A 24919-nucleotide genomic window follows, 5' to 3' on the forward strand; every position below is an offset into this window, starting at 1 on the left:
CTTTTGATATGAAAGGCTTTTTTCTTTCCTTATTTTTTCTTTCTTTTTTTTTTTTTTTTTGTTAGGCAACATAATCTGATGCGTTACAGCACATTAATGTACTGCCTGGTTTGATTCCTGCTTCTGGGACTTTAGACAAAATACATCAGTTTAATCATCCGAAAAATGGAGTAAGGTGTTGTGAGAACCATGAAGCAGCATTCATGCAAATTATCTTGCACAGTGCCGGGCACACAGTGAACCTTCAATAAAGGTTTGCTATTATTATTATTATTATTATTATATTTGAAACATATATTATTACTTAGGATGGTTTTCCAGAAACTTCTCTTTATTTTCCTTCCTACTACTATTCATTAGACCTTCCTTTCATTTCCCTTATTTTTATATTAAATTGGGTGGATAGGGCTTAATTTAGTAAAATGGTTGGTATAACAATTGTATTTTTTATGGCATTCGACAAAATTGTCTGCAAAATGGGGTCACCAGCAGCTGGCAATTCTGAGAGAAGTCATTAAGCTTTGTCCTAAAAAATCCATTTACTTTTCTGCTGATTCTATGTAAAAGAGGAACAAGATAGTCCTACTGACTGCTTTGTAAATTTCAAGTTCTTTTCCACGACCTGTCACTTATGTGTAATTTAGCAAATTATTTAAGTCACAGATGCCTCATTTACAAAAGAATAGAATAAAATAAAGGAAAATAATGTTAATTTTTACCAGAAGATTATTATAAGCAACTTAAAAATATATAAATTAATGACTCTAAAAAGAGTGAAGGTACAATGCAAATTCCCAAATTCAAAAAGGAAGTAGTTAAAATTTGCCTTACAAAGGGAAGGATGAGTGACCTTGATATTTCATCAATATTTATGAAATGCTAGGAGAAATAAATAGAAAGGGAGCAAAAATGATAAGGTGATTGTAGATGAAACATAAATCCCTTAAAACCTCCAGTTACGAATGATCGCTTTATGCTCACAGCGATTTTAAAAAGTTATTTTAAATATTTTAGACTAAAAAAAATTTTAAAACATTTCTGACTAGTACTTAATGATATGGGGGAAATGATTAAGGTACATTAAATAGACGGAGGATGGGAAAATAGAAAGCCAGAAAGAAGAATACTGATTAGAATAAAATATATTATTTCTGATAGGTAGGTGGACAATTTTAATATTCTTTTTGTTTTTCTATTGAAATAGGAGTTTCAGAGATGAAAAGAAGGCTCGCTTTGAAGGCTAGAGTAGTCAGGGAAGAATGCTTCAGAAAAGACAGACTTAGCATCCCAGGCAGGATTCTGAGCAGGAGTATAAACAGAATCTAACATGATGAACTCAGCCCAAGATTTACTCAGTAGTGAGATGCTCTCAAAAACAGCACTGGCCTTTAGGAGGAGTTTCTCTAGAAGGACGTGTACATTTGTACTGGAAGAACTGAAAAGTAAGAAGGCCCCCTCATCCCTTTTTAACACTGACCCAAAAAACACACCGAGTCATTCTAAAACATAACAGGTGTGCTGAATCCATACAACCGCAGAAAACCTTTTCAAAATTTACTTTAAAAAACATCAATGTCAATATTCAAAGAACAGAGCCCCCAGAGACATGATGACATGGCAATAGCCCAGTTCACTTTTCATATATGGGGATTGAGACGTCCCCTTTCTGGCTGAAATTAAGTAAAAAGTAACCTATCTGAGGCTGATTATTTCTGACCTATGTGAATTTTTCTAAGGGCTTTGATTCTTTGAAATATTTTGAATGGGTAAGTCCAGTTTATTGCGATTGCTGGTTTCTCAAGTTTCACCTCCAGCCTTTACTAAATGGAAAGCAGCTCTTCTGCAAGAAGAATTCTGCTTGATGGCAGTCTTTGGATGAGCTGAGTGCCTCATGCTGCTTTCATTGTTCTCACCAGCCTACCACTATTGGTTTCTATTTCCAAACCATAGAGCATATTTTCATGAGATTAAAAAAATGTATTCACTACTCAATTCAGCAGTATTTACTCAGAGCCCACTGTGAATGGGGAGTGATGTCCAGAAATGGCACACAGAAATATTGTAACTTAATGGTACACAAAGCCTTCTTTCTTACTTTTAAACCTTTACCAAATATCAGGAACCGAGAGTTAGAGATCAGAATCAGATTTCAAAATTATTTCACTCTCCACAGTATTGCAATGAACAGAAATGAAAACTGAGAAATTCATTTTAGTTCCCTAAGTATTTTTTCCATCCTCCAATCTATGTGGATATGTTTAAGTTTGCATCTATTGCCCCATTATAGACAGCATGAAAGGTTCCAATTACAAGAGTTTCAATAACTTTATACAACGAATCATGCAGGGGAGAAATTATTCCCAGATAAAATGCCAGAAAGAAAATCCTAGTATTTGCTTTTGTATAATAAACACTCAAAAATATAAAAAAAAAAGTCCAACATGATTCCTTAATGCTAGTTAGCTAAAACCTACCTAATTATACTAATCTTTTTGTAAGTAGAGTTAAATAACAACTATTCCAAACTCCCCAAAAGGGACTGTCATTTTGGAGTAGGTAATGAATGTTCTTAGAAATAGAGGAAGCCAATCTAGTCCTAGCATTTGGACAATCTAGTAAGATCCTGTTTGATCTTACTAGATTGTTGCCATCAATCCACTTAAAGAGTGATTTATCTAGCCAAAGTATAGCCAAAACATCATACTTCATGAGATTAAAAAATATGTTTACATCGTATCGTTACAGTTCTGTACCACCAATCTAAAGGGACAGGCTTTAGGATCAAACTGTATATTTAAAAAGATTGAGAAAACTACTGAAGTTTCAAAAGTAAATACTTTCAAATATTTTCTACCATGCTGACAGCCAAAGGAAATTATTCCTTAAACACACTCGTCAGGTTGGAATAGAATAATTGGGAATACCTCTGTATTGACGAGCTTATCAAACTGAGAAAGAGCTTTAAATAAGGAGCTAAAATCAGGGAAAGACTGTAGTTATAAGCATTACTGTCAAGGTCTGATAAATTCCCCTGTTGCATTTCAAAATTTAATTCTACACTATTCACAATTTATAAGTATCAAAACTATTTTTACTAGTCCTTGCTAACTTCTTAAGTTCCCCTGACATAGCACAAAGCACCAATCAATCTAACAGTTGTAGAACTCCATAGGCACAAAGCACATTTCACATTAAACAGATGAAAACTAATCTGAGATCTTGCCTAGGGACTTGCTTTCAAACATTTTCATAATTAGTCACTTGCTATCAAATTTGAATTAAGGGCATCTATATATAGTTTCCTTACTCCATCACAACAGACTTTACATGAGAACTAAGGAGCTTTGGAATAGAGGCCCAGACAGCTGGGCATGTGTCTCACATAGCTGCCGAAGGCATCAAGACATTAAAAAAGAAAAAAGAAAGAGAAGAAAAGAAAAAACAACCCACAATGTTCTTTATTGTTCACCCAGAAGGAGGCCTCAGAGGCTATGCAGCTATTTTCCAATATTCAAAGATACCACATTATCCTAAAACTACCACATAGTGGTATCTTCAACACTCATATGAATCTTGGAGGGGATATCCGTTTGTCCCCAAGCACAGCTGGGGGCTATTACTATTCCAAACAGCAAATACCATCCAGCTCCCAAATCTGATGCCCCCACACCTCAATACAGGCAGAGGATAGATGTGAACATGATCTTGAGAAGCAGCTATTGTCTTGGGTTAAACACTGGTGAACAGAATATTTAAAGGTACTTACAGGAAGAAGTATTTGCTCCTTCTGTTGATACTGATATTCTAATGGGAGACTCTATAAAACATAAAAGTGGAATGAGGCTTTACTGTGTCATGCCACTTGGATACTTAAATTAGAAATTTTGGTAGGCTGGGCTATCATCTAGAATAGGTAGACTAGAAAAGAGCGCAGCAGAAAGGCTGAAGCATCTCAAAGGCAAAGGAAGTTGTAGGCAATATTCAAGGTCCACAAAGGAATGTTTCTGTAGTCCAGACCCAAAGACTTTCTTTTTTTTTAGGGCAATGCCTGTGGCATATGGAAGTTCCCGGGTTAGGGGTCAAATCAGAGCTGAAGCTGCTGGTCTATGCCACAGCCACAGCAATGCTAGATCCCATCTGCATCTGAGACCTGTACTGTAGCTCACCGTAATGCCAGACCCTTAACCCAATGAACGAGACCAGGAATTGAACCCGCATCCTCACAGCACTATGTCAAGGTTCTTAACCCATGAGCCACAGTGGGAACTCCCAGACCCAAAGACTTTTGAAAGGTGTTGGTCCCTCTGCAAAGATACCCCACATACCAACCGCTGTTTGAATTTCCTAGAACTACTCCTTTGAACAGATCCATATTCTAGGTAAGACAGCCAATTCCTTCTCTTAGGTCTGGACTGGATTTTAAGAAACATGAAACCAAAGAGAACAATCTCCACATTCAGAGAGAATGAAAGGCAACTTTCATGCTTAGAGAAAAAAAAAAAAAAAAAAGAATGAGAATATTTTCAGGTAACCTGCTCTGCTAAACATCCTGGCCAAACACGTGGCTGAATAAAGTCCATGCACTAAAGTAATAACATTAGGATTGACCAGAATGTGCTAAATAAACATAATACAATCATTAGGGATAGATAGTAGCATGGTTCTCTTAGGTAGCAGGGATAAAGGGAGGAAAACCAGTATTTACCTATAGCAGAGCATAAAACATACCTCATGCAGACAAAAAAGCATGGACCTAAGGGTTTTGTTAGTAAGAAATAAGAACAACTTAGTATCAAAGAAGGATTGAACTTCAGCAGCCAGAAGTTATAGTCAAGTCACATATCAGAAAATAATAGTTACAGTCACTCCAAATTCCCAAGGCAAGCACCTCATAAATCTAAAAGCTCAGGTTTGTAACAGCATCTACTGGGATAATGAAGTCCTTATATTAAAGAAATGCCTGAGTGAAAGGTGAGGAAATTCAGAAACTCATTTTTTTTTCTTTCTGTTTTCCTTTTTTTCTTACTCTCTCCCTTCCTTCCCCCGCCTCTTTTTTTCACTGTTTCTCTGTCATTCTCTTTCTACTACTCAGAAAAGTAAGATGCTTTTAAACTCCAGGACCATTCCACATGACAACACATGTCCTTACATCTTAGTAATGACACATGAATATGCCTTAAATATGGCCAAAGTGGTTTAGGCTACAGAGAGAGTTAGCTTTCATGATTTTGAACAATGGTTTTGAAGGGAAGACTCTGAACTGGGAAAGGTTAGATAGAAAACAGCTGTGTTAGATCATACGGCCTCCTAGCGCTTCAACAAGGTACAGGCTATCATGGGGAAAAAAAAAAAAAAAAAAAAAGTGAAGTCAAACATTAACTATGGGGTAATGGAAAAAATACTGAGCTTGAAGTATCTGCTCGTCTACTTCCTGAGATATAGGACTTAACATTTCTACTGCTTCAGTGTTCTCATCTGTAAACTGAAGAAAAACAATGCCATGTTTCACAAATCTGTTGTGATTATCAAATGAGATGTAAACTGTGAAGTATCATGTTATTATCAAACATCTGAAGTGAGTTTTGAATCTAGGTCTTCAAAACTTCTTTCCAATTAAATATTTATTTTTACATAATCTAAAGTTCTATTAACTATAGAACTGCAAAGGATAAGACAAAGTAAAAAAAAAAATTAAATTCACAGATTAATTACATTTACAGCCAGTGGAGAAATCAATGAATTATGGTTATACATGCGTTAGTAGAATTGTTTTAAGTAGTTAAGATATACTCAGACCACAACTGCAATTAGTAAATGTTATAGGCAAGTGAGAAACAAAAACAAACAAACCAAAAAAAAAAATGCAATAGCATTTTAAAGAGCCAGGCTTATAACAGTGTTTTTGTTCAAGTTTAGTGACCCACAACTGATCATTAAGAGCCGACAGGTCAGGGATCAGACACTGATACATTATCCAGGAATAAACTGATGGATGAAGGAGGACAGATCGAGCTAAGAGAAGCACCTAGAAAGGTATAAAAACTGAGGTTACAACCCGGATGTTTCCTTTTCTGGTCTAAGGTCACTAGGCTATATGTAGATGTAGATTACTTTTTCTCATGCGTAACTCTTGGGCCCAAGTTCAAACATCCAGCAAGAAAGGTACTCCTTTAAGTAAAATCCAAAAAGGCAGAACGAGCTGGAGAAAAATACTGGAGCAGAAAACAAGAGCAGCTGAAACGTGGATGCAGAAGGGATTCTGATTAGTAGAAGGAACAGCCAGCTGTTAGGTCTATCGTTCTGGTTAGTAAACTTGACGAGTTTATTTTCCTTACCTGAAGACACATATGCTCTTTCAGTTGAGGCTGGCATGCCAGTGATGATCTCTGCAAAAAAGAAAAGGTGATAGAACATTATGATGTATAGTCAGGAGGCTGGGAGCCAGTTCCACAGCCGCCTTCAAACAAAAAATGTGTGTAAAGGAAGGAAGTATTGCAAGGGGGTGATGAAAGCCCAGGCTTTTATCCATACAGAGAGTGAGAAATGCAAAAAAAAAAAAAAAAGATTGTCCGGATAAGTAGTTCTTCTTTCTTGGGCAAAGAGCATGAGATGGACTGTGCAAGAATAACTAGGAAGAATTACCGCCCCCACTGGGGTCAGTGGAGAAGAATATATGGTAAAGAAGCTGTGGGCTCCTCTTCAGAAAGGAAGACAGAAATGGCAGGACCAAGAAAAATCGAAGCTGAAGGATCAAAGCTGTGGTTAAAATTTTTAAATTGTAGATCTCAGGAGAATCACATTTTTGTTCAAATCAAAACCAAGTAATGTTTCTGGTTGGGGTTGATGAAAAAGTCAATTTCTGGCATAAAAAAACTGCATAAAATTGCCAATGGCAATCAAGATGTGTCTTATCATTTTAGGAACTCAAGGCAGGGCACAGAGTAAGTAGGCAGCTCCCACCTCGAGGAAATGCTGAATCAATCTGCACACTTCTGGACATACCGTTATCACGGGAATTGTGACAGCATTGTTCAAAGTTTGACTTGCTTTCTTACTGCCTGTATGATGGAATAAAGGACAACCACATTATCCAATTCTGTCTTCATTCAGTTCTTCCAAAAAAGGGCTTCAGTTTGTTAGACTCTAATGTTTTCAGAAAGGCATACTTTTTTATGAAGCCTGGAAAGATGAAGAGATGTAATGGCAGATATTATTCAAATTTCACTGTGTGTATTACTGTCAAGTGATTTAATGCCATTCTACTATTTACTGTTTATTAACAGGGCAAAAAGAGAAGTTGAATCTGTTCTGATAGATATTACAAAATCTGCTAGATCCTGCTAAAATCCTAAGTATGTCTTATATTATCATTTTATGTTGGAATTAATAGCCTGTTAATCATGGAGCTAGAAATGCTCACGATCAGTATAGTCATCTTTAAATGTTGATAAGGTCACTGAGGGGGGTTTCCATGATGGAACTAGTCTAATAGGTGTGATGGATTAATTCAAGTGGCAATATTTTCAACCTCAGAGGCTCTAGGTTTTGTGGAATTGGAAAAAACAACAACAACCAAAAAAATGGCGTGTGAGATTCAGCAGGAGTGTTTAAGAATAAGCAACAAGTTAAATGAGTATATATAGAGATTGGAAATACAACTTTAGACAGACGAGTTGTGTTTTTCTCATGCAAATTAAATATGAACAGTCCTCTCTAATGAAGCATTATGACAACAAACCATTCAAGGTGCAAGATGATTATCAAGCTACCAGTCGCCTGCATCAGCTCTTATAACCACTAAAAATGGGACATGGGGAAGGGAATCAGAACGTGAGGGTGCATGATATCCTTGGGACTTGGTCAAGCAGGATACATTACAGAGGATGTTCTGAGTGGTCCTAGAGCAATTTTCTGTTTCTGAAGCAATTTTCTGTTTCTACAACGAGCTTTCTTGATTTGGGCTATAGAAGATGAAATGGTTTGTCTTTGGGGAGGGTCTAATTGGAGAGAAACCTTTTTATCGAAGAGCCACAGTATTTTTCTTTCTCACTGAATAGCTAGAAGAAGATCCAGGTTTCTAAGCTAATGCCCACATGGGGAGAGAGGCTTTTTCATTCTGTTCTAGGGACTCATCAATGACACAACAGCCAGACTGACATAGCAAGCTCAGGATCACAAAAATTGTGGGAAAATCCCAACCCTAGTATGAATATCAAGCCTCTTTTCAACTTTGTTTTTGACAAACCAAGTAGCTGTCCATTGTGACCTTTCCCCAAAACCCCGAAAAACAACAACAACCCAGAATCAGCACCCTTCTATCTCCAGCATCAAAGATCTCAATGGGAGGGAAGGTTAACCATAACATTTCCTTTTTAAATTGAATGATACCTAAAAATACCAGAACAGGAGGTTACTATAAAGATGTATCTACACAGAGACAACTTAAAATAACCTCCCTTCCTAAAATTAGATATTTATCCTGGAGACCTTAAAAATATCTTTAATAATTATGGTTCTAAATAAAAGCCTTTTGAAATATCTTGGGGGTAACACAAGTGCAGAACTTATCTAGTTCTATGTTAAAAGAATGTTGCCAATAAGAAAAGTTATTCTTTTGGATTAAAACCACTCGGCAAGCATTTTTAGGTGTGTTTTGGGTAAAATTCATAAATTTCAAAAACAATCTTTTGTTACAAGGGTGATGGAAAATAATTTTATTACAATGACAGATTTTTTTTTATTGTCACAAATGCAATATTGCTTTCATTTTAATGGCCAAATAATATACTTCTATATATATGTATATAAAAGAATATCTATATGCACATATATTTATATACATACATAAAAAAACATACATATACGACATATTCATTATTCATTCATCTATTGATGAACACTTAGGTTGCTTCCATTCCTTTTTTTTTTTTTTTTAATTTTCCCACTGTACAGCAAGGGGGTCAGGTTATCCTTACATGTATACATTACAATTACATTTTTTATGACAGATTTTTAAGAATATTATTTAGTCCTGAAATCCCCTTGATGTTTATTTAAGCAACATATTTTCCCCCTTAGTAATTTGGTATATTAAATCTGTTAATTTATAAAGGACATCTCTCTCATTTAGTGCAAATTAATAGGGATTTAGAATCATTAGGAATTGAACACAGCTGAGCAACTTCTGCTGAGTAGGCAAGTAAACCTATGGAACATTAGTGTATTTGTAATGTTTGAGTGCTTTTTTAATAACTGGATCTGGTCTCAAGAAAAAGTTGCAGTGTCTGAAAAATAACACCTTCTGGAAAGAAATTTTTCTAATTATTATGTATGCCTGATCTGTTTGAGATTTCATCATGAACATAATACACTAAATATAACTATTTAGCAAAATATACATAAACTCATACAAGCATACATGTGATGTATCTGTGTTTATTTAAATATCCAATTATGTGACTCTTTATTATTCTAAAGTTACATTATTATACATTAAAAAAATTTGATCAAGTCATTGTTTTAAGATTTAAGATGGGCATAGTTAATTATTAGCACTGGTAAAAACGACTTCAGGAACATCCTTAAGCATCTTGAATTCTTCCTCATAATGAGGACTCATAATAAATGGTGTAGAAGCAGAATGGATACTATGCATTGAAAAGACAGTTCTTTTCCACTTTTATTACTTTCCCTATTACCCTTCATGGGACTCCAATATAATGCAAAATATAGGGAGACTACTATACAAACCATAAAAAATATTTTATGGGCTTTTCAGTATAACTCTAGGTTGTTCACCAATATCACGGCATTTCCAGCAACACTGTCAATGTGGCTCATCCTCATAAGCCAATTTTTTTAAAGGGTCAATTGATATATTAATCCAATTTTGTGAAAATAATATTTTTTTTTCTGCTCATCTAAAATGAAACAGCTATTTTATTGCTAGGAGCCCAATTGCTCCTGTGGGATCTTGTATCTCACTCAAATAATTTTTCTCCTGATTAAAAAAAGAAAACCTAGTAGAAGATATGATTGATTAGTTGCATATTCTCCTATATTAATCTTTTAAAAGACAGCAGTACTTAATTAATTCGAAAACCAGTTAGGTTTATTATTCTTATCCCTAATCCGATGTCCAGGAGTTTTTATGGAGCTTTTTAGCTAATAATTAATGGCTAAATTAAGGTTTCTTCTATAAAGACCAAGCCAACTAAAATACAAATTAAAATGAACATTCAGTGTATGATCTAAGCAAGGTGTATGTGGCCTCCTAAACTACCATATTTGAATTTATGGAAGGAATCCCCTTTTAATCCATCATGACATGATGACGGTCTATGAGATCCTTCTTTGTATGAAAACTCAAATGGACTCTATTAGACTTACATAATATGATAAATAATTTGCAGACTGCATAGGTTTATATCTATTTACAATATGACAAATTCTTTTTTTCAAATAAGGTAGGGGTTAAAAGACACTGGAAAAGACTGAAAATATATAAATTCCTACAGCAAAATGATTAGCTATATGTACATGATTTTCTAAGTGCATGAAAATATTGGAAATATGGTCATTGTTTCACTCAAGCATATAATGATTCAAGGGGAATTTCTCAGCTTTTTTTGAATTATTTCATTTGTATGTAGCTGCTAACTAAGCAGATCTAAACAATGAGTTTCACTGCAGAAAGTTCATCATATTGGATGGAAGATTTCTATAATCTGTGCCAATTTTATTCTAATAGTTATACAGCTATTTTTATGATTAAAAAGTGTCAAGCAGTAAGCTCATCTTGTTTTCTCTTGTTTTCCTAAAGAGAAAACAGAATGTCCCATGCATTTCACCCTCTAACCCCTGCCATCTCTCCTAGAATCTCATCCCAAAATACAGACATCTCAGTGCAAAAAAAGCATCTTGTGAGAATTTAAGTAAATCACAAGAAATTCGTTGAAAAGAATGATAATCAGGATTTTTTCCAGCTTTTTTTTTTTTTAAGTTTTATTGAAGGGTAGTTGATTTACAAGGTTATAATGATTTTTGCTGTACAACAAAGTGACTCAGTTATACATGTACACACAATTAGCTCACAGTCACATACCTGAATCTTTCATCAAGGCAACCTACATTGAAATGATCAAACCAGAATTTCATACTTACTTGAGAAATATGAGAGAGATGAAAGAGACCACGCATGATAAACAAAATGATTCTTATTTTTCATAGAAAACAAATTAAAATCTCAAGAGTAGTCTACATAATATAATATTTTGGCAACATGTTCTTATTTTGAAGTCTTTTTTTCCCTAAGAATCCCCTCCTCTCCCTACGGTGGGGAGAAATAAGTCAGAATTCCACTCTCAGGCCAAGTCAATGGTAAATACACATTTAGGAAGAGATGGTATGGCCAAGTGGCACCTTCTAACCACAGTAGAGTGTTTTTGTTTTTGTTTTTCTCTCTGAAAGTGTTTCTGTGCAACCTCTGCCCAGATTCCTAGGGAGACAAGGATATGACAACACAAAGAAAGTGAGTTTGAGTTCCAGGGAGCTCAGGACCTGAGCTGGGCTTCCCTGGAATACCAGTCTTGATTTGAACATTACAAATTTCATAGACTGCAGTGGAAGAAGGTTAAGATCAGAATGATTATGTATTTTCCTTCTGTTTGTACTACAACTAACCCCTTGAGATGTAGGGAGAAAAGAGAGTCTTCTGATGTGCAGAACGGGAGGCTGGCTTGGGTCTATCATGGTACCTGCCAGCTCACAGGCTCTGATGAGCAGCAATGCAGTACCCACAATCTCCAAAAAGAGGGGCATTTCTAGGCAACCATGTTTCCAGCTTCACTGTCCTGGCTTGAGCCCACCTGATGAGAAAGCACTCATGATTTCTAAGCTCTCTGGATGTTTCCATGTTGTCTGGCAAGGTCATTTCTGCCAGTCAGAGTCCTGCTATGGTGAATTTGATTTGGGAACTAAGGCAGGAATCATCCAGGAGGAGTCAAAACTGAAAGAATGCCTTAAAAAGAGCCATGAATAAGAATATGGACAAATGGGATCACAATTAGGTCAAAGTCTAGAATTATAAAGAAGCATAGTTGAAAGCATGAGCGGTTAGGAAATATAAGAAATAGGAGAAGAGTTAAGAAAGTATCTGAGGTACATGAAGGGTAGAGACTTGAGAGAAAAGCTGCAAATTCCTGGTGCTCAAACTCATAGATATGCCCTGGGCAGCATTTTCTCCTTGAGTCCCAGTTATAACGAGATTTCAGTTCTTCCCAATGGAATCCCTCTCTTTTTATGCCTCACACCGTTTTCTCAATTTCTGTTCTTCACAAACCAAAGAATCTACCTTAATCATTCACAAACACACAGGTTTTGTGGGGGTTTGGGATGGAAATGTTCTGAAATTAAGTTGTCATAAGGGTTGTACAACTATAAATATAATAAAATTCATTGAATTTAAAAAAAAAAACAGTTCAGCATAGAACAACTAGAACATAGTATAGAATTTAAGACACATCCTAAGTCTCTGTTTCTTTGTAAACACAGTGAGGGTTGGATAGGGATATACTATTCCTAATGTTCTAAGAAGAAAAAAACAAAACAAAACAACCACTGTAATTGATTCTTCATTCTCCTCTTTCAGCTGCTTCCAATAAGCCAATAAGAACCCAATCTCTAAAGACTTTTAGTTGGTTAAGAATGACTTTCTTACAATATTCCATGAATTTCTCTTTATTCTTGTCAGATTAAAATGGTTCACTATCCAAAACATCTCTACTTTCATTTCTCTATGCTTTATAATTGGTCAATACTGTATCAAAATTCAAAATAAATTTTTGAATGAATTAATATGGAAAAATAAGATGGACATCTCTCCTGGGAAAGAAATGTGAAAAGCCATATTAACAAAATTCCAGCACCCCAAAATTAATAAAAAAGGAACCCTATGAGTTCTTTGCCAGGAATAATATAGTGGTAAATTCACTGCTTAATCTTATAACTCAGAATAACATGGAGAATTAAATATAATCCTACTCTAGACACTCAGTGAGACCATGACACTTACTTTAATTCTCTCTTCCTGGGACTTTATAATAGGCATAGCCACATAATTAATCCCAGTGTCCAAATCATAATCAATAGTCTTTACCTTGAAGAGACATACTAAACCAAGCCACTGACCAACTGAGAATAAGCTGTTAAACATCATATAGAAGAAAGAATAGAATAAACCACTGAAATTCACTTTAAATTTGTGTTTCAAGTTGCATCCTATAAAATTCCAAGTGGGGTGAAATAACACAATCAAACTATTACTGCTTAACCTGTGCTGATTAAAAAGTAAAGTGATGTTGCATTTAGTCAGATACATTTTATTTTTTTTTAGTTTTTGTCTTTTCTAAGGCCACACCCGGCGGCATATGGAGGTTCCCAGGCTAGGGGTCTAATCACAGCTGTAGCCACCGACCTACGCCAGAGCCACAGCAATGTTGGATCCGTAGCTCACGGCAAGGCTGGATCCTTAATCCACTGAGCGAGGCCAGGGATTGAACCCGCAATCTCATGGTTCCTAGTTGGATTCGTTAACCATCGAGCTGCGACAGGAACTCCCAAGTCAGATACATTTTAAATGGCTTTTACATTTAAAATGATAAATACAGCCCCAAAAATAGTCATGAAAACCACTTTTCCCTGTTGTCCTCTACTCTCAGTTGAAGGAGGTATTTAAAATGAAAGTCACGAACCCTGATTATGCTGCCATAGAACAGTTCGTTGGGAAGTACACAGAAGACTAAAAATTAACCTGGATTTTCCCAACCCTGCTCCATATTTGTATCTCATCCCTTCTCCTTATTCTATCCAGTCAACTGGTACAAACAACATCAGTCTCCTAAGGCGTTAACCTCTAAAGTTACTTTTATTCTTCCCTTGCTGGTCTTGTAATTTTTTTCTATCCCTGTAAGAGATCAGGGCTTGGCTGTGGACATTTCTCATCTCCAGCCCAGAAACAGCACAATTAGGCTCGTGGAAGCAGCAGCAAAAAAAGCACCAGAGATTCTGAAGGAGGATTTTATTGTTTCAAGAGATTTAGATGCTCACTGCTAGCTCATCACCAGCTTTTTCACATGACTCCATCAAGTTTTGGAGTATTAGGGTCTCATGAACAGAGAGCCACCAGCTCTGGTGCTTTGCTTTTCCTTACATAACTCAGAGAATTTGTTGGAGGATATGGGGCACCTTCTGCCTGCAGGTAACTCATTTACTTAACAAATAACCCCAGCATTTCTCTCAGAAAAACAGAAGCTGAAGCATCTACATAGTAGGACATCCTTTGCCTCTAAGACTCTTAATTTCCAAATTAAGAGGCCCCCCCAAAAAAAAAACCAACAACAATGGTCCTAACTTTCTACTACCTAGAGCCAGATGTATTAAAAACATATTTAAGAATATAAAATTTGCCAGGACTATGTCAGAACTGTATTCTGTTTACCCACACACAATATACATGGTTTCATACCTAATGTGCATACATATGTAAATATATACAATATACATATATTCACATATATGCATTCTGTATATAATTTATATATATATATATATACACACATATTCAGTTGTTGACAGAACAAAAGATTTGACTGCTGTCACTAACTTAAAGTGGAGGTATTGTCTCTCTTTTAGCAACCCATCTTATCACTGCCATTCATAAGTTATTCAAATCTTTAAAAAAAAATCCATGTATATTTCAGGTCTATTTCACCTTACGGAGCAAAGCATTTTATGGAGGACACACAAGATACTTGAAATATGATTTTCCTTCCATGATTTTCATTTGATCACAATGAGACTTAACATATTGACATATTACAAGTCTTACCACATACCTTGATTACTTCTCTTACAGAGTGAGAACTAGAATGTAGCAGGTCTCTCTTACCATTTGAGTCCACGATGGTGATATTGGCAGAGGCACTGTCATTTCCTAACTTGCTGATCACTTTGCACATATATTCTCCAGAATCAGCCAGTGATGCTTTGTTAATGCGAAGTTCAGACTTCCTATAAGATCAGGACCAAAGTGGTATACAGGGATCATCAAAATATATTCTCTGTAGTTTCAGAGTTCTCACACTCCCCCTCCCCACTCTAACAGACCATGTTAAAACACAATATGCTGATGCACAGATGATGATTTTACCAAGAGTAAATGTGAGATACATCTCATTCAAATTATACCCTGGACATAGTCTTAATTTTATCACCCCATCAGCAATTTAAAGGAATTATTTCCAATTTTTTAAATTCCTCTAGCACCAGCACTAACCACGCTATAGCTCAGAAATTTTTTTGTCTTCCCAATGGTAAATTCTCTTTCCTCTCTGTAGCTCAATGTCACCAGCCACTAGGGTTCAGGAAGATAAAAAAGTATAAAATCATTTCTTACAAATCTGGTAAGGACAGATACCTAATGAAGGCTAGAATAGATTAAAATGTTTTGCACTTCTTTAGTCTCAGCAGGGTAACATCAGGAATTATGTTAATTTTTTTATTTTTTTGCTTTTTAGGGCCACACCTGGGGCATATGGAAGTTTCCAGGCTAGGGGTCGAATTGGAGCTGCAGCTGTCGGCCTAAGCCACAGTCATAACAATGCTAAATCCAAGCCACATCTATGATCTATGCCACAGCTTGCAGCAGTGCCAGATCCTTAACCCACTGAGTGAGGCCAGGGATCGAACCTGCATCCTCACGGATACTAGTCAGATTCCTGACCACTGAGCCACAATAGGAACTCCAGGAGTTATGCTAATTTTGAATGAAGAGGATTTATCATTTTCAAAAGAAAGGGACTTGGTCATTCTTTAAGAAGATTCTCATTGCTGGGAGTATAGTACCATACAAATGGTTCTTAATACTGAAATAAATATTCATGCAACAATAGCACACACTTTTATGACACTCTGCATATTAAATCAATATCTAGCACTCCTTTTGAGCACAGGCAGCACTGTGATTTGTTTCTATCTATGTTTCACTGTTGCACATAGCCTATAATTTAAGCAGTCTCTATGATTTAAAAACTCAGAACTACTGGGATTGGCTTAGTGTTTATCGAAGCCTTTTTAAAGTGTCCTTGTACACAGGAGCCTGGGTTTTTGAGAGGAGCATATGAGAGAGAAAAGAAGGCAGGAAGCTAAGATAACTCTGAATGACATGCAAACCTCCTTATGGGTCACACCTTCCAAATTTTTAAGTGAATTTTCTGGTCTTCTTGTCATATAATGAGTCAAGTGGGATCAATTGTTCCAAAGTTATTTCTACTCTTCTCCTCCAGTCTACTGAACTGAATCACCCACCCACCTCCACGAGTAAGTCTCATGGTCCTCCACCATGGTGCTTTTGCTTCTGTCATTTCTTCTTCGTAGAATGGGGACCCTATACCTCTACCCATCAAGTGATGAGCTGATCATTAAGGACCACCTAAAAGTGTCAATCTCTTCACCAAATCTTTCCTGATCGTGAAGCCACAGCTACTTGTCTCTCCTTTGTCTATATTCTGACAGCCCTGAGCACCTCTCTCATGAGAATCTTCTTAAAGAAACATGGTAATCAAATTTACAGTTAACAGTAATTTATAGTTCCCCTTAGAAGGATAGTTCTGAAAAACTAAATTCTCCTAAAAGACCTAGGCAGTGTTTACTGGAATACAATTCCAAGTAATGTAAATAAGTGCTATGCTTAAAAAGCAAAAGAGAACAAGGGGGAAAAAAAAGAAATTTTCTATACTCAAATACATGTTGCTTTAAACAAACCAAGATTTCTTTACAGCCTACCTCTTAGTCATTTTTATGTGAATAGTTACAGTGAACTTCTAAGGCAGGCATGACAAGTGACTAAGGGATTCTGTAGAGACACCCTTGGGAATTCTAGGACTGAACATCAATGGACCAAGACCAAGAATCAATTTAATCAAGATAGGCAAACAAATACATTCAGCTTTAAAAATCAGTAGCAGACATAGGGGCTGAGAGAGATGAGCCTTGACAACAATATATCCAGAAAACAGGATTTCAATTAGCTACACATTTACCATTACTCTATGTTAAACAACTACTTTAAAAAGAAGAAAAAAGAAACAAATGCACTGTTTGGCCAAATTAATATTAAAACAGCATAAATCAAATTGGATAAAAGTCTCAATACATTGCTCACAGGCTGGATCACATCTAGCGTATTGAATTACCTTTTGAAATGGCATTTGATAAAAAAAAAATGTCAATAGCTAGAGGACTTTAGAAGAGGGTGATTAGAATTGAATGGGAGAGGGACAGACTAGGGGTTTGGGACTGGCATATGCACACTGAGGTATGTGGAATGACTGGCCAACGGGGACCTGCTGTATAGCACAGAGAAACCTACCCAGTATTCTCTGATGGTCTATAAGGGAAAAGAATCCGAAAGAGAATGGATGTGTGTACATGGATAAACTCATCACTTTGCTGTACAGCAGAAATTATCACAACATTATAAATCAACTATACTTCAATAAAACTTTAAAAAGTGAAAAAAAAAATGAATAGGGCCTAGAAATCTTCACTACAAAAGTCTGTTAAAGAAACAGAGATCCCTCTGGCAGACAGCTCTGAACAAGATGTGGGTAGCTATTTAAATACCTTTCATCATTGTTATCTGGAAAAGGAAATTATTTGGAGAGGTTCTTGAAGGTAGAATTATGTCTTACAGGACAAAGAAGGAACATTTTGGATGACATATAAGGAAGAACCTGTTGAGCATTCAAAAGTGGAGAGGAGGTCATATGAAGACACCCTCTTTGGACCTTTCTCTTTGGAAAGATTCAAGTCTGGAAAGCCACTTCCTGTCAAGCAACTCCTAACAAGAATATTTCCATGTGGAGAAAGATTCCTTTTTTTTAGAGCTGCACCTAGGCATACGAAAGTTCCTAGGCTAGGGGTCAAACTGGAGCTGTAGCTGCCAGCCTGCACGACAGCCACAGCAATGCCAGATCCCAGCCATGTCCATGACCTACACTGCAGCTCATGGCAATGCCAGATCGTTGACCCACCGAGAGAGGCCAGGGATCAAACGAACCCTTATCCTCATAGATACTAGTCTAGTTCTTAACCTGCTGAGCCACATGTGAACTCCAGTTTCAATTATTTTTGAAAACACATATGCTGTTTTAAAATGAAAGCTCACATCAGAGCCTCATCTTTAAAAATATTATGAGGAGAGAAAGTGTTTATGTCAAAGAGGTGGTAACCATTTTTATAATTCAACGGATACTCAAAATTCTCCAGGGATGCCCCCTTTGAACTCCAATGATATGTTTAACCACAAGATTCTTCAATCCTTGGGTCCTAGTGTAGGAATGGGCAGTAGTGAGAGAGTAGAAAACCTTTCTTGAAAATTATACACTGCAACAGTATCGGGCTTTAATAAATATAGGTATAATAGTCTTGTTTTACTTTCCTCAACAGGCTACCACAACCCACCTATAAGAAGAAAGTTAACTTGGAAGAATCACTGAATTCCCTTCCAATAATAAAACTGACTTTTTGTTCTTTAATTGACAAGTTACCTGGGATCTGAGAGGGGTTGATATTTTAGTGGATTTTCATTTTCTAAAAGCTTTAAAGACTAAATTCATGTAAAGTGTTTAAAATAATGCTTAAAATAGAGTAATTTCCCAATAAGTGTTCACTATTATTCTAAATTCCATTCTACATTCTGCAGTTTTTACATTTTTGTAATAAGCACGCATTGCTTTGGAATAGGAAAAAATAATACAATGTAACAATAAATTAATACAAATATTTACAAATGAAAAGTGAAAACATTCATATATTTTTATATCAAAATGCAAATGTGTTCTTTCAATTAGGGCTCCCTGAAAAGTCAGATTCAAGGTTCCAATAGCTACCATCTCATTTTTCTTATTTAACTTGATTCTTCTTTCTTTTTTTTTTTTTTTTTTTTTTTTTTTGTCTTTTTGCCATTTCTTGGGCCGCTCCCGCGGCATATGGAGGTTCCCAGGCTAGGGGTCAAATCGGAGCTGTAGCTGCCAGCCTATGCCAGAGCCACAGCAACGCAGGATCCGAGCCGCATCTGCGACCTACACCACAGCTCATGGCAACGCCGGATCGTTAACCCACTGAGCAAGGGCAGGGACCGAATCCGCAACCTCATGGTTCCTAGTCGGATTCGTTAACCACTGCGCCACGATGGGAACTCCTTGATTCTTCTTTCATGGTTTACAGGCTAAGGCAACTTAAATGCACATAGAAAAGTTCTTCTCGCTTTATATAATTCTATTCCTCTGATCTCTAAGGGATCATATATGAACTGTGTGTGCATATGTGTGTGTATGTGTTCAACACAGCTTCAGATGCTGTTGAACTGCTGATGATGAGAACGGTGAAGAAGAGAGAGAGGGATTTTATAGTGCAAGTTAAAGACTGTCACTCGCCATTGGGTTCTTCAAGAAGTCACCTGCTACTGTAGTCAGTTTTGTGTTCCAGTTGACAAGAGGCAATAATTACACTCTATAGAACCAGATGCTGCATAAAATGTCTCATATAAATGTTATGAAATAGGAATTGGGTATTCCCATTTTATACCTAAGGAATTTGAGATTTTCTCACATATAAAGTTAAAATGACCTGCCAGAGTGGCTCAGCTAATAAAAGAGGGGGTATATAAACTTCTTTTACAGGTCAAAAAAACCTGAAATAATGGAAAAAAATGAAATAATTCCTTAATTTTTTTTTTAACTTGGCCAAACCAATTTGAATCAATTTTAAACAAAATTAAATTACAAAGGAGCAGAAATGAAGAGCTGGGACTAAGTTAGGGCATCCGAAAGTGTGTGCCATATAAGAACAACAGGAAGTCAGACTTTAATAAGGCTAATGTAGGACAGGTATGCAAATGAGGCTGGCTAACTGGATGACCCCAAATAGGGTTTGTCACATACTAAGCTCTTTAACCAGTTTTCTTGATCAAAATCATCCACCAGGCAGAGGAAACATGAACAAAGGGCTAAGCAGACATTTAAGACTAGGGTCGTTTCCATTTCTTTTAATTGGTCCCACACATTGCTTAGCCAAATAAAATAAACAAAGGTTCATATGTGAATGCAAAAATCATAGGAAGAACATGCAGAAATGTCACTCAGTATGAGCAGGGGCTGAAGGGGGATAAGACTTTACAAAATAATAGCAATTCCCTACTGGTATGAAATCTTTTCATAGCACTCGGGGATTAAAAGAAAATTCTGGCTGCTACGAACAATCTAGATGATAAAATAGGAAAAAGAAACCTAGATGGAGGATTGGAAGAGAGTCAAGGTTTTACTTGCAATAAAGAGAATCCCGGGGAAATCCTAAACCTCACACTAAAATTCACCTCTGCTTGTGATCACGGTCTAAGATAAAGTTTATCCCTTCTCAGCCTGTTGGCTAAAAGCAAATGTGGTAAGATAAAAGCTTGAGTCAAGTAATCAAGCAACTGCTACAAATCATTAACATTTTGATATCTCATAATGAGAAATTACGAGTATGTAGATGAAGCTAAAAAATAAGAAGGCTTTTTATTAAAGACTTTACCCTAAGCCTAAACATACCCTCTCCTAATGTTATGACCTTACTAGATACTATAGCAAAACCACAAGTCATTATGAAAAGACATGAGACGTAGAGTCAGATCAATGTCAAGTCCAAGTGGTACCCTTCACTAACATTATATCTATAGGAAGAAACCTAATTTCCTTCATTCTCAGGATTTTTTAAATAGGTATAATAACAATAGTATTCATTCTCTTATATTTGTAAGTTGAAATCATAGAACACCTTGCATATGCTAATTTAGATTCAGTTTGGTCCTTTAAAATAAGGTGACAGTACTCATTTTCTTTTAAAGGTACAACTTCAGAAATAACTACATACACAATTCTGAAACTCAATAAACTGATCACATATCAAGGAGCTGCCCACTTTACACAAAATATCTTCTTTTTTTAGAGGGTAAAATACATTCACTGTTTTGCCAGAGTGATTTAGAGTCACTTTCCTTGAATAAAAGCCTTTTCGCTTCCCACTTAATTCTTTCCAGCAAGGCTATTGTTTAAAAGAAGCAATTTTTGAATATGGTCTTTCCAGTATAATGTGGTTTTATCAATATGTAGGCAGGGCTCTTAGCTGTCTAGGCCTATGAAGCCCATAGGAAAATGCTTTTCTGAATACTAATGACACTTGGATATGTCATCCAAGCCCTGTAACAAATGAGCTCTTGACATAGACATGTGGTCTTACAAAACCATATTCATTCTGGGCAGCTCACATTTTTGTTGTTCCTTTTTTGTCACCTTATCTACCCAATCTTCTTCTCTTCAGGCACCCTCACACCGCAGCTGCTTTGTTCTCCTCCTTCAGCCTAGAGCATCCTCTCCTCCCTCCCTGCTTCTCCCCTTCATTCGGGAAGCCCCCACGGCCCCTCACTGGGACCTCTAGCCCATGTGTGTCAACCTCTTTCTACAGCATCCCCTGATTATCACTAGAGTAGAATTTAAAACTGAGTGTTATAACTGCCTACGTTTACCTTCCCTCTGGAGGCCAAGCCTCTGAGAGCAGACAGCACTTCTTGTCTATTTCTGTGGACCGAGCATCTAGCCCAGGGCGGACACATAGCATTTGGTCCAACGAAGGGCAAAATTTCCCATCTACTCCCCCATTGGCCCAACCCAGCTGGCCTCTTTATTGCCTATAAACAGAACTTGCTCCAGACTGTGGTTTCTGCTCTTCTCTATAACCCCCCATCCACCTCATCCCACACACCCAGCTAGAGGGATTCTCTCTCTGCAGCAGAGTCAAATCTGCCTTCTCACAGTGACTCCAGAAGCTTTGGGGGGGGCAGTCTCCCCCACTTCCCAACTCCCATGGCACGTAGCTCCTAACCTACAATTCAGTGCTTAGATTTTTTGTCTGATATAAAGTGCTAGATATTTCACTTCCCTAATTAAATCTTGACTTATGAGAAGGCAGAGTTAAATAATATAAATAATATTTTTTAAGACCACTATTTGTAAGTAGATGGGCTGCTTAAAAATCTTGAAGCTCCCCAGCTCTAGTAGGGTTTAAGCAGCACATGATTGCTGGAACTCCTATGTTTTATTTAAGGCTGAACTAGATAATCTCTCTCTCTTTTTCTCTAGATAATCTCTTTATATGAACCCCTGGGTATAAAGATAACACTCTATGAGTCTTTCATTTCTACACATCCCTGTAATACAAGCTTTTTTGTGGGCACTTAAATATTTTTGCTCTCAGATGATAGCCACACAGAAACGAATGAGACATCACCCTGTGTGTGCAGATAAATTAGTTTCTTACTAACTTGGCTAAGTGACGAAAAACAAAACAGACACCAAAATCTATCTAAAAGTATTTTGTTGTTGTTGTTAAACCTCTCTATAAGAATCCCACTTGTTTTTTCCCTGTACTCACTCTATCTCCTCCTTCCCGCTCCCATATGGACACATGTTATTAAACACGTCTGCTTTCCATCTTTAAAGAAGGAATGAGGCACTAAGGAATCCAAGAAATAGATCTGTGTTCCAGCTTAATCATAGCTAGCTGTGTGACTCAAGGCAAGACAACACGATTTTGACTCCTATTTCCTCTCTCTTTTTCTTTTGTTTTTAGGGCTGCACCTGTGGCATATGGAAGTTCCCAGGCTAAGGGTGAATTGAAGATGCAGCTGCCGTCTTACACCACAGCCACAGCAATGCCAGATCCAAGCCGTATCTCTGACCTATGCCGCAGGTTTGGCAATGCCAGATCCTTAAGCCACTGAGTGAGGCCAGGGATTGGACCCACATCCTCATAGACACTACACTGGGTTTTTGACCCACTGAGCCACAACAGGAACTCCTCACCCATGATTTCTTAATCTGCAGAATTAGAGAGTCACCATATACAGTAAACTACCCTTACTACCTACAGGAATGTTGTAAAAAACAAACAGGTAAGACCATGTGTAAAAACACCCTGTCACTTTACAGCATTAATTTTTATATATTTGAAGTACCACCTGCTGCAAAAAGTGATGTTATATAATTCAGCTGTATTATACCTCCAAATCAAGAGATCTTGCTGACATAATCAGTAACAAGAATAAGCAATGTAATTAATAAAACATGGAGACCAGGAAAATATCCCTAATTATGGATAGTATAGTCATTAAACACTTTGGTAAGATTAAAGTATATTTCCCTTAAAATCACTTTGTTTTCTCTTGCTCATGTGTGTGTGGGCACCTTTTGGTAGATGTCCTAGAAAATCAAAATCCAGGGGGAGATTCTTTCATTGCTGCTTCTATGATCACATCTGGGATTTCACTGGAATTCTCTGAAGTGTAAGTGGAGAAAATGTAATCTTAAAGCTAGGAACCACTATGACACATGTCATATTAATTAAAGGAGTATTTACAAGCAAAAATCCAAGATATTCAGCTCTTCCGTAATTTCAAAATGTAGTTTGATGTTGGAAGGAATATTTCTTAAATAAAGAGGTAAATAAAAATGAAGAGTATAGGAATAATAAAGGAGCATCATTTTAGAGTAGGTATAGAATATACCTGCCAAGATGTTACGGGAAGTCTTGTGAAGCAGTTCCAAATATGGATCTCCTCAAGGAGGGCAGGGAAATTTAAGATTCTTGCTACCCAGGATATCTGCTCCAATGATGATGCAGTTTAATAGAATTGTCAGTTAAACATTCTATCATGTGTTAAACTCTGACTTGAATGGATAAATTCAACCAATCGCTTTCTAATTCTTTCCATAAATCTAGGAATTTATTGATCTTTATGAGGACGTACACAGGCACTGGTACTCTAAACAGGATTTTAGGATCTCACCTATTACTATTACAACAGCTGCCATTAATGCTATCTTCCCTTATCTCTTCTATTTCTGCCCACACCCTATAGTTCTAGTTCTTCCCACATCCATCCTTTCCTCTCCTCATCCAGGAGATATTAAGAGTGAGAAACTTCAGAAACTTTAAATTCTCTTCTTATTAAGTTCTGGCCACCTCACAATGAAAAATCTTTTCATTTATTGTGTATCACAGTTTTTGATGGTATACTTATTTATGAGACTGTAAATTTTTTGTTTGTTTTGTCTTTTTGTCTTTTTAGGACCACACTTGCGACATATGGAGGTTCCCAGGCTAGGGATCCAATCAGAGCTGTAGCTGCTGGCCTATACCACAGCCACAGCAACTTGGGATTCGAGACGCATTTGCAACCTACACCACAGCTCATGGCAACACCAGATCCTTAACCCGCTGAGCAAGGCCAGGGATCGAATCTGAGTGCTCACGGATGCTAGTCAGGTCCATTAACCAATGAGCCACAACGGGAACTCCTGAGGCTGTAATTTTTATATTTGATATCGTTCTACTGCTAGGCATTGCCCCTGCTCTGAAATGCTTTATACTTACCCTGGTCTTTTTTGTATCTTAATGTTTTGTGGCTTGTTCTTTCGGTTTAACTCATTCCCATTCTTGAACCATTTGAATTTGAGAGAGGAGTACTCAGAACTGGTCTCACACCGAAGCACTAGTTTGGAGCCTGCAGCGGACTCTTGACTTTTCATCTCTTTCAATCGGGGAGGCAAGGCTAAAAAAGAAAAGAGAAGGAAAAATGTTCCGATCACCTGGTTAATCTTGCAAAGAGAAACATTCATTTCTATGAGCCCGATCAAAAAACCATTCCCAAAGGCTTTACTCTCTGAGAGGCACGAGAAATGGGAAGGAGGGTCAGCCAAAATATATCTCAACTTAGAGAATAATATGCTCAAATAAAAGATATTCGGGGGAGAAAAGAGAA

At 36.9% G+C, this 24919-nt stretch overlaps 1 protein-coding gene across 7 annotated transcripts in view; it reads right to left on the reverse strand.

Moving 5' to 3' along the window:
- NRG1 (neuregulin 1) overlaps positions 1-24919 on the reverse strand; it is a 1062454-nt gene that overhangs the window by 141384 nt on the left and 896151 nt on the right. For 4 of the 7 annotated variants that reach the window (XM_021076394.1, XM_021076398.1, XM_021076399.1 and 1 more), the window contains exons 2-5: positions 24532-24709; positions 14948-15069; positions 6336-6386; positions 3767-3817 (exon numbers count right to left, since the gene is read on the reverse strand). In XM_021076394.1, the coding sequence (XP_020932053.1) occupies positions 3767-3817; positions 6336-6386; positions 14948-15069; positions 24532-24709 (402 nt within the window). Of the gene's footprint in view, positions 1-3766; positions 3818-6335; positions 8750-14947; positions 15070-24531; positions 24710-24919 lie in introns of those variants that run through there. The other 3 variants (XM_021076403.1, XM_021076405.1, XM_021076401.1) reach the window with 3 other exon arrangements.

Source organism: Sus scrofa, chromosome 15 (genome assembly GCF_000003025.6).
Source record: "Sus scrofa isolate TJ Tabasco breed Duroc chromosome 15, Sscrofa11.1, whole genome shotgun sequence".
Taxonomy (NCBI): Eukaryota; Metazoa; Chordata; class Mammalia; order Artiodactyla; family Suidae; genus Sus; species Sus scrofa.